Consider the following 10,055-nt stretch of genomic DNA (forward strand, 5'->3'; position numbering starts at 1 on the left):
TCCATAGTTCATCTGCAAGTTAGTAAACTTCCTGCTGTGTAATGCTACCAGTCTTGCCGTTTCATGGGAGGCCCCTTGTCCAACCCATACTCCAACTCCAACATCCGATGCATCAGTAATTAGCTATATTGGTTCTTGTTTACTATAGTCGATAGGTTGTATAACATTGGTATTTCTAATCAACTCCTTGATGTTGGTAAAGGCTTGGTCACGAGTGTGGGTCCAGAAAAATTCTGCATTGCTGGTAAGGTCTGTGAGCGGCGCTGTCACAGTGGCGTGGTGTGGTAGAAACTGGGAAATGTAGTTGACTAGTCCTAAGAATCGCATGAGTTCTTTTTGATTCCGGGGTGTCGTCCAATCCGTTAAACAGGATATTTTTCCAGGGGCTGCATGTATTCCTTCGTCATCTATAACATGTCCTAGGATATCGAGTTTATCGGCAAACAGGATTGATTTGTTTCTGCTAGCATAGAATTTAGCTTCCCTTAGTTTGGTACAAACCAAACCTATATGGTAGGCATGTTCTATTTTGGTGTTCGAGAAGATGAGGATATCATCAATGTAGACCCAGACAAAATGGTGGAGGTATTCGCTCAGGAAGTTTTCCATAATTCATATAAAGGTGGCACGCGCATTCATATCACCTTGTAACATAACTCGGCTAATGAAACTTCCAAAGGGTGTTTTGAAAGTGTTGTAGCGTTCGCTTTCTGGATCTAACCTTGTCTGGAAATAGGCATTGCTTATGTCAATCTTGCTTCGAAATCTAGCCCTTCCAACTGCATTCAGGATTTGGGTTTCGTTTGGGATAGCAGAACTGTCCATCAGCATGTTTTCATTCCGTAGTTTGAGGTCAACTAGGGGGCGAATTCTTTTGCCATCTGCTTTGGGTTGAACAAACATAGGAGTGGTACCAGGAGCTTCTGCCCAGTAGATGACTCCTCTTCTTTGTTGTTAGTTGATCCAATCACAAAGTGGGCTTTTGTATGCGTCAGGAATAGAGTAGGTGGTTTGGTTCTTGAGATTAGAGGGGTCTCGGAGGCGAATGTAGTGATTCACCTCTCTCATAGGCGGTAGTTCTTCAGGTATTTGATCAGAGAAAACATCAGAGTATTCATCCAATAGTCGTTGAGCAGTTGCTTCACAGACTGCGGCTCGGTACTCTCCGCTTGTCAGCTTGCATGAGACTCTGACCTTCTGATCTAGGAAATCGATGTTTGATTCCCCGCACCTGGTTATAGCTTTGTGGCGGTTCAGGAATAGCATACCTATTAGGGTATCATATTTGGCTAGATTTCCAACAAGCATTTCCTGGGGGGGTAGGACTGCAGAACCAAGTCGAATAGTCGCACTACAGGTTTTATGGCTTGTGGATCGTGATCCCTTTACTGCCATATTGACTGGTATAGGTTGGTTAAGGTCTCGAGTTGGGAGTCCATGGACAGAGATAAAGGCATTACTGATCATATCTCTTCTGATCGCACTAGTGTCGAATAGGACTCGAGCCTTTTTACCATTGATCACAATAGTACCTTCTAGGGCAATGTGTGCTTTGAATGTAGCTGGAGGTCGAACACTGTTGCATTCCACATCGATATATCCGATATGGATCTCCTCATATTCACTGGGTTGGGTATTATCACTATCGCTCTCAACGTTGTTGGCCGATGCCTCTTGCTTAATTGCCTTTCCTTTCCCTTTCTTCGTAGGGCAGTTCTTTGCCATGTGTCCTGTTTTTCCACATTCAAAACATTCTCCTTTCTGCCATCTCGATTCTTTGGAGGATTTTGTTTTCTTCTTGAAAATCCGTGGGGTATTGTCTTCAGAGTTGCTGGGGGCCTTGTGCCGTGGCTGGCTATTCCTACTAGAGAATGTTTGTGTTTTGTAGGCCTTGGTCTCGTGGAGAATGGCGTCCTTTCGTTCTGCTCTTGCAATTATTATTGCAATATCGTGGCCATCTTCCTCGAGCGGTTCTACTTCTCACCGGAGGATAGGGTGCATAGTGTCGTAGAATCGTCGCTTCAGGATGTATTTGGAGATACTTTCTTTCTCCATTCTGTCCTTATATATCATCAGGTCTGTAGCCACATTGGTGATTCTCTTGACATGCGTTCCATTAACTTGCTGGAGCTGGTTGAATTTGTTGTATAGGAGGTCGTTGGTAATAGAGGATTGGAATCGTCCTTTCAGGTAATCGAGAACTGTAGATCCTCTTAATCTTACATTTCCGCCGTATTCCTTATAGCATTGGTGGTATGCGTCGGTTGCCTTTCCTTCTCAGAATGATTCAATGTATAGTCCTGTCGTAGGATCTTCCACATCTTTCTCTTACAGGAGAAGATAGTGTGTGAGTTCAGTCGCCCTTTGGTCAAAGGCTTCAGGTTTGAGGTCTTTTCCCTCCCCTGTAAACTTCGCAGGGAGGTGGAGTTTAAACTTAGGGGGTTCAAATGCTGCAGGTACTTCCTCTTCTTCAGGCTGAGCCCACGATTTTCCTCCTCCAGACAGCCCTCCTTCCATGCTAGCCATGTCCGATTCGCTACTGGATTCAGGGTGGATTGGAGGTTCAAAGGAAAGCTTCTTTGCTGGAGTAGAAGGGAATTCTCCTGAAGGTTATGTGTCTTCCGTGTTTGCAAGATGGCCCGGCTCTTTAGCAGAGCGCCACGGTTGTTTCTTTCTTGTAAGGTCTTGTTGTGAGATTTGCTTTCCATTTCTGGTCATCAAAGACTATATCTTAGGTTTGAGACGAAGCCGAATGTGCCGTGATTCTGCCGCTTCTCTCCGCTAGCGTTCTCAGGTAAATATCGATAGGTTGATCAGGCCTAAATCCGAGGACAGGTTCTTAACCACTTGCTGAGGTTAAAAAAATGTAACATGTTCACAGAGTGCTAATTATGTTATCGGTAATAGAAATGATAGTTGGCAGGTGGTCTGCTCTTCCAGAGAGGAGGCAAGAGCTGAGAACTAAAGGAGGCTTCGAGGGTGTACTGAGGAACAAAGAAGTAACCGTTCAACCAAGTATATTGAAATACTGTCTGTCAAAGTCTGCCTTTTCTATCGTAGAAACAGGCGGTCTTTAAATACACAAATTTGTTCATGTCTAGCATGAACGAAACTAATCAAAGGTATCAATCGATACACTTTGGTGAAACTAATTAAGTATCAAAGCTATACTTAAAACAACACATAAAACAAAACCAAGTATCAAACGATACTTAAAACAAACCGAGTATCAAAGCGATACTTAAAACAAAACATAAAACAAAACCAATAACCGAATACCCGTACCGGTTACAATCTTTAATTTTTTCTTTTTTTATGATTATCTTCTGAGGAGGGGTACCAATCGAGAATAGTTCTCTTATAGTGAGTGGCTAAACCTACACTACTGTATTAGTCCGCGCATTAAAATAATGTGAAATTTGGTAACAGGGCAAGGGATAGTACTAGGATAAAAATATTTCCGAAAAGTGATCATAGGTGGCAATCTCATGAGATAACCTGAAATCCCGAAAACTTCAATCCACACTATACCACCCAAAATGAAAGAGAAAACTCTTAGAATTGGACATCTCTCAGATATTGAGAAAGGCGAAATTATTGGACTGTAGATGGTCCATCAGAGTGTTGCACAGATCTTATCACTCTTGACCTATCCAAGACAAGACTCAGTGGTACGAAAGTTCATTCAGTGGTGGCAAAAGAGAATGCACTATCCTAATCGTCCTACAACTGGCCAGCCTTCCAAGATAAGTGTGTGAGATTGGCAATGACTGCTGCAAGCAGCAAAGGCAAAGATATGTCAGTCTTCAAGCAAGTTAACACAAACAGTAACTCCAAATGTTATATATATATAGACTGTCAAGGGTATCCTGGCAAAAGTAGAGGTTAAAAAATAGCAAGTAAAAAAGAGAGCAAAATTGACTGAGATCCATACAGTAGAATGGTTATGCTGGGCTTTATGCTATGCAGATTGGAGTGAGGGAAATTGGGAGTGGGTCATATAGAGCGACGAATGCAGTGTAGAAAAGAGCAATGATCTACAGACTGTTTGGGTCTTCAGTACGCCATATGAAAAGTGGGATAAGGACTGTATCCAAACACATGAAAAGAATTCAGAAGTGAAGCTGATAGTTTGGGGATTCTTTTGGGGTTCATATCATGGTACCTTTGTCCCTTTAATTGTCAAATCTGTGGATAGATTTGTCTATGAAGATCTTTTAGATTATCTTTTACCTCCAGTCCTGCAGAAAGTGCAAGAAACCACTGGTGCAAGCCCTATTTTTATGGAAGACAACTCTAGAGTCTATAAGAATAATGTGGTAAAGGAATGGCATGATAAGCATGGAGTTGAAGTAATGGAATGGCCAGCATGTTCACCAGATTTGAATCCAATCAAACACCTCTGGCATCGGCTTAAGGAGAAAATGCAAAAGATGTATCCTGATATTGAGGATACAAAAGGAAGAACAGAAGCAGTGAGAAGACGTCTTGCTGCGGTTGTTCCACTTGTGTGGAATACATTGGAGTCAGAATATCTAGAGAATTTGTAGAGAAGTATGCTGCCTAGAGTCTATGCAGTTATTGCAGAAAATGGCTGGTATACCAAATATTGACTGTTTTTTTGAATTCTTTTTACATATATGTCTTCTGCTATCTGTAATTAATCCTCTCACTCATTATTGTATGGTCCCAATATATGGTTCAGGCGGGGAGGTAGGAAATATCGATGTTGTAGAGGTGAGTACGGGGGGATTTTTCAAGCCTCGAAAAAACTTTGTCACCCGACTGTACCCAATTGCCAGAAACCATAGAGAGCACTACCAGCTGGGTAACCCCCAACCAAAACGTCTTCGAATACGGTAGGAACATGCTGGTTCTCCCATACCTTTGATCTTGGTGCCATGCAACAGTGGTACTGTGCAAGTGTCGTTCGATTGCGAGCACTGTACAGTACCTGCCAGTGCTCGCACGACCGAATTGAAGCTGGAGACTTTATGTTCGTTCGTTCGCGCCTCTTAACTAAGAATTGACCCCAACTTTGCACTTTCTGTACTCGTAGGTCTCTTCACTTGTATCATAGCTACTCCAAAAAGGGCGCCAATCCTCAGCGGGGAGGAACTAGTAATTTACCGGGTATGCGAATTGCCATTTCAGGCGTCCCGCCTCCACTTGGCCCCACGAGCACTTAATTCTACTAGTAACTTATCGAGTTTTCTAGTGTTTATCATACTATGTGTACAGTATATCAACCTATCGCTAATAGACCACTTTTTGTTCGAGGTTCAAAGGCCATTCCTCGTGTCTGTTCCTAAGGAGTAGGACTTTCAAAGTACCGCGGTGTTTCTCGGGGGGGGTGGTTACATGGCCTCGGCACTTTGGCTTGAGGTGGCACCCATTGATACAAGTATCATATCCGGGCAAAAAAAAAAAAGTAGTGAATTTGGTATTAGCTGTGTAGTTGAGAGATGTAAACGAAGAGGGCCAAGGGAGGCATCTAAATTAAGGTTTGCCGCTTGTCGTGGCGGAGAAGGTATTGGGCAGAGTAGTCTACTCGTGCCGTATTCTGCGTAAAAGCTCTCGTAGTAAATTTATATATCGAGTTATGATAAAGTCGCGATTAAGGCATCATCTTATAGCACTCGCATTATTGCTTCAAAATTTCACAAACCTAACATTTTGGAATGCGACCCGGACTTTACGTGAGCACATTAACTGGTAGACGCAATTCAAATATATTCTACCAGACTATTATTAGTGTCAAATCTATGAAATGTCCCTCGCAATCAAACCGCGAGCCAGCACGCTAACTTCGACAGCGGTCTGCATGCAAGACTTTCCGTGCCTTCAACCATGTTGATAAGCCATGTAAAGTGGTTCGATATTCGCCAGCCGTATACCTCTACTCAATCATGGGAAGGATCAAAGAACTCTTTGTGACTGGTGAGGAGATAATACTGGCGCAAAACTTTTGTCTCAATCACTAATGTTGAGTAGCAGCAGAGGCAAGGAAATGAGCCCAGTCGGTGAAGATCTTAAATATCCATCTCGGATAAGAGTCCTCCCCCAACTATCCCGCGCCTAATATCACACTTGTGAATCCGATCCGCAGCATAAGCGCACCGAGTAGAAATGAAAACCCGATTCGAACAGGAAAGAAGACCGTAAAACACCCCATAAATGTAAAAAAAAGGGGGGGGGGATATTTAGACCATAATCCCCCGCTAAGTGGAACAAATTTACTTTTTTGTTTATGTCGACAAACGAAGAGGGAAGTGAAAAAGTGAAAAAGAAGGCCACCGTTTACTCCTTGTTCTTGCCCTTTTCGCTCTCTTTCGCCTTTCCACCCTTCCTCTCCAGGATTGACTCACGGTCCTTATCCAACTTCAGTTTGGTAATCTGAACTTTTGAGGGATGAATTCCAATGGGGACCGATTGGCCGTTGACCTTCTCCCTGGTAACGCGCTCGATGTGGATGACATATTTGAGACGGTATACCGAGACAACCTTTCCCTCACGGCCCTTGAGAGATCCACGGGTGATGACGACCTCGTCATCCTTGCGGATGGGGATCGAACGGACCTATGCACCGTTTAGCTAAGTTAGATACTAGAGTTCGTAAATGGAGCAAAATCGTAGGCGGAGATATGACAGACGTTGTGCTTCTCTCTCAACTCCTTCGAGAGAGGTGCCGACATTATAATTCTGCGGACGGAAGAGGGGGCGCTAAAGTGTGCCTTTCTGGACTTTCTCCTGGACGCGGAGATGCCTAATTTCCATCACAACATCCAAAGTTAGCCAAACTTTCATCTCAGCCGTAATATTTTTGATCTGTAACCCTTCCTCGGGTTGCAGAAATCCAAACGTACCGGCATTGAGTTTGGTCATTTTGGCAGTGGTGAAGGGAGGTTGATGGTGTCGTTGGTCGGTTTCCGCTAGGTTGTCGTCCTCAGTCGTCAAAGTTGGGAGTATGGCTGAGTTTTCGCTGCATCAGGCTGGCGGGCAGTCGCTGTGGGTGGGTTTATTTGTCGAGACTGTCCTACTAGAGGGCGGGGGCTGTGCCCTAAGGGAGTTACCGATTGAGATCAGATCAGACATTGATGAGAGATTAGATTTAAAAGATTAGATTAAGTAAATCTAGACGCTAAAATTCGATCATAGCGGACGAGCAACCGAGACCCTCCCTACACACGCCTCGCCTCGCCTCACCACGGCTCACGTCGTCCAGCCAAATGCTGCAGCATCTCTCTGTTCCAACTCCCTCACGTGTGGCCCATCACTCTCCCTGGTAGTTTTACTCTATTGACTCTAGAACTTCTGGTCATCCAGTACATAGAACTCAGTCTTCAATCTTTCATTTTCACATCATCCATAGTTTGCAACTTTCCGCCTGTGTTTTACTGCAAGTCCGACGCGCCCCAACGTGAATCTGATACATCTCTCGAGGGGAAGCAGGAAAGCACACAGTGAGCAGTTTGTCCCATTGAGCTTCATCAATCTTGCTCTATTTTGTGATTTTTGCTAACGCGTTCCAACTTCGGATACGTCAGAGGAGGGGGTTTAGGACAGCTATGTCCTCAAACAATAGCTTTCCGTATAATTCACATCATGTCCCAGCAGAAAACCCGGCCCAATACAAACCTTCACTACCAAGCCATAACATCAACCAGACGTTTCATCAACAGCCTTTAGCCGGTGGCTACGTTCGACCCGAATATGTAGCTCCACAGAATTGGGCTCCCTATAGCAATAGTCAGCATGCGTATGCTTTGCAGCAAACCTCCTCAGGGGGCTCTGGAAGCGTTGACGGTGGTCCTGGAAGGAGTGATGGAATGGTTCCTTCTAGTCAGGCACAAGTGAGGGCGGCAGCAACCGCAACAACAATGCCTCCTACGCACCAAAACCAGAATGGGATTGGCGCTCGTCAAGTTTCTGGAGCCGGAACTGGAGGCTATGATTATGCGACTGCTTACTCTCATGACTCCAACTATGGACAAGTCTCTTCTGCCCCTTCGACGTCAGCCGATTCTCTACAATCACAATTCCGCACTACCGCTCCATCGTTACAGCAATATTTCAATTATTCTGGTGTCCCGCAGCATACTGCTGCCGGTTACGTGCCAGCGTATCAGGCATCGACCTCGACTGCTTCTACTACTCATATTTCGCAAACGCACCAGACGCAACCTCGGATGACAAAGCCAAGCTTCCAGCAGCCGCGATCACAAACACCGAGAAGCACCACGCAGGTTCCCGAGAAACCTGCATCAACATACACATCTTATCAATCAACTCACAACACTGCTCCGCCGCAGCAACAGCCACTGTTTTCAACAACGCAAAACCACTCGCTTCTATCGGCCGCGGTGGGCCAGCCAATAATCAATAACCTTCAAGATTCCAGCGCCCAATCTACCCCAACAACCCGGAGTGCAACACCGGAGGTTCCTTATTCATCTGGCCCTTCCTACCAAAAGACAAATGTGCAGGCAGCATCACAGCAACCATTGTCAATGCTGAGAACTCAATTGCCGACAGGTCCCAACCGCCAGACTTCCATAATAGGATCCTCAACACAATCCGATGATCGCGAGGATCTTTTTCGGGCCATACGCCCTCCAAGGGGCAATGGAGAGTCTATACAAAACACCATGGATGTGCCAGATCAACAGAATACTACGCCAAATTACACTCGGAGTCTACAAGAACAACAGCAAGAATATCGATACCAACAGCAGGTACAAAACCAAGCGGAAGCTCGGGCACAGGCACAGGCTCGAGCAAAGGTGGAGGCTCGAGTAGAAGAACAGGTGCAAGCCGAAGCAAAAGCTCAAGCAGCAGCAAAAGCTCAAGCAGAGGTGAGAGCTCGAGCGGAAGCCCAAGCTCGAGTGCAAGCCCAGGCACAAGCAGATAGAGAAGCCCAGGCGCAGTTACAAGCACAAGCCCCAAAGAATTCCCAAGTAGCTAAGAAGTCGAGAAAACGGTCTCAAGGTAAAACAAAACAACAAAACTCTTCCTATCAACCCCTAGACGAACCCCAAGCAAATCAACAATACCAACAGTACCAGCAACATCAACAGCAAAGCCAGCAGCAGAATTATCAACAGCCGCAACACTACCGGTATTATCAACCTCCAGTGCAGCAAACCCTGACAAATAACCAGAATAACCAGCAACAATTGGAAACTTGCGCCCACCCCACTCCCCTTAGGGATGCCGCCACACACTTGCCGCCACTCGCCGGATATCACCCTGAGCCAGAGCAACATCATGAAGCCCGGGCATCACAACAGCGACCAGAAACATATACCACTTCTCACCCACAAAATCAGAATTCAATGGCGAACCCTCCTCAGTATCCTCCCCAATATCAACATGAGCCGCATCAAACCCCTAGGCACGGGTCCCCTTCGCAAAAAAGCACTCACAATCCTCAGCCTCAACCACTTCCACAGCCACAACTCCAACAATCCTCGCAATATCACTCGCCGCCAGAACCTCAGCATCCGCCACAAGAACAACAGCGGCAACATTTGCCACACTCCGCATCTCAAACACAAGAAGCCCCTGAACCCAAGCCAGCGAATTTAGGACCAATAGATCCTGCTGTGTTAGAACAACAGATGAGGGACATGGTAGAACGGATGCGCTATTATCAATCACAGGATCCCCACACCTTTCAGGCTGTGTGGGACAGTGTCCGCAAGAGCAATTCTAATGCTAATGCAATTGCTGGCGGAGGAGACGATGGGCATCCGAAAGCTATCATGCCTAACACCGGTAACTCCCAACATAGGATCTCAAATGTCAGCTCGCCGCCTTCGATCGGTAGTCCCTTGGTTAGACCTGTAAGTGTTGCATCCATTGAAAGGCGTACAATGGGCGAAGATGCTCCACCGCAACCCCCCCAAAGTGAAATTTATGAGGGTTATCACAACCGAACGAGCAGCAGCTATGATGTGAATCCTATCAATGACAATCAACCCCCCCCCGAGTTGGCCCAGCAAAACTATTCAGTTCCCCAGCAGCCGGAACGACTACCCCAACCTCCCCAGATG

At 45.6% G+C, this 10,055-nt stretch overlaps 1 protein-coding gene; it reads right to left on the reverse strand.

The window, feature by feature from the left end:
- Positions 1-6,024: 6,024 nt before the first annotated feature.
- Positions 6,025-6,966, reverse strand: GSTUM_00001274001 (60S ribosomal protein L26). XM_002838638.2 has 3 exons: positions 6,867-6,966; positions 6,654-6,766; positions 6,025-6,579 (listed from the first exon to the last, which is right to left on the reverse strand). Exons 1-3 carry the CDS (start codon positions 6,883-6,885, stop codon positions 6,301-6,303), a joined length of 411 nt encoding a protein of 136 aa, XP_002838684.1. The 5' UTR covers positions 6,886-6,966; the 3' UTR covers positions 6,025-6,300.
- Between the last annotated feature and the right edge of the window lie 3,089 nt (positions 6,967-10,055).

Source organism: Tuber melanosporum (assembly GCF_000151645.1).
Source record: "Tuber melanosporum whole genome shotgun sequence assembly, scaffold_269, strain Mel28".
Classification (NCBI taxonomy): Eukaryota; Fungi; Ascomycota; class Pezizomycetes; order Pezizales; family Tuberaceae; genus Tuber; species Tuber melanosporum.

Coding starts and splice junctions, on each gene's coding strand:
- GSTUM_00001274001 (XM_002838638.2), bottom strand. Junction 6,580..6,653: donor AGTTGAGAGAGAAGCACAAC/GTCTGTCATATC, acceptor AACGGTGCATAG/GTCCGTTCGATCCCCATCCG.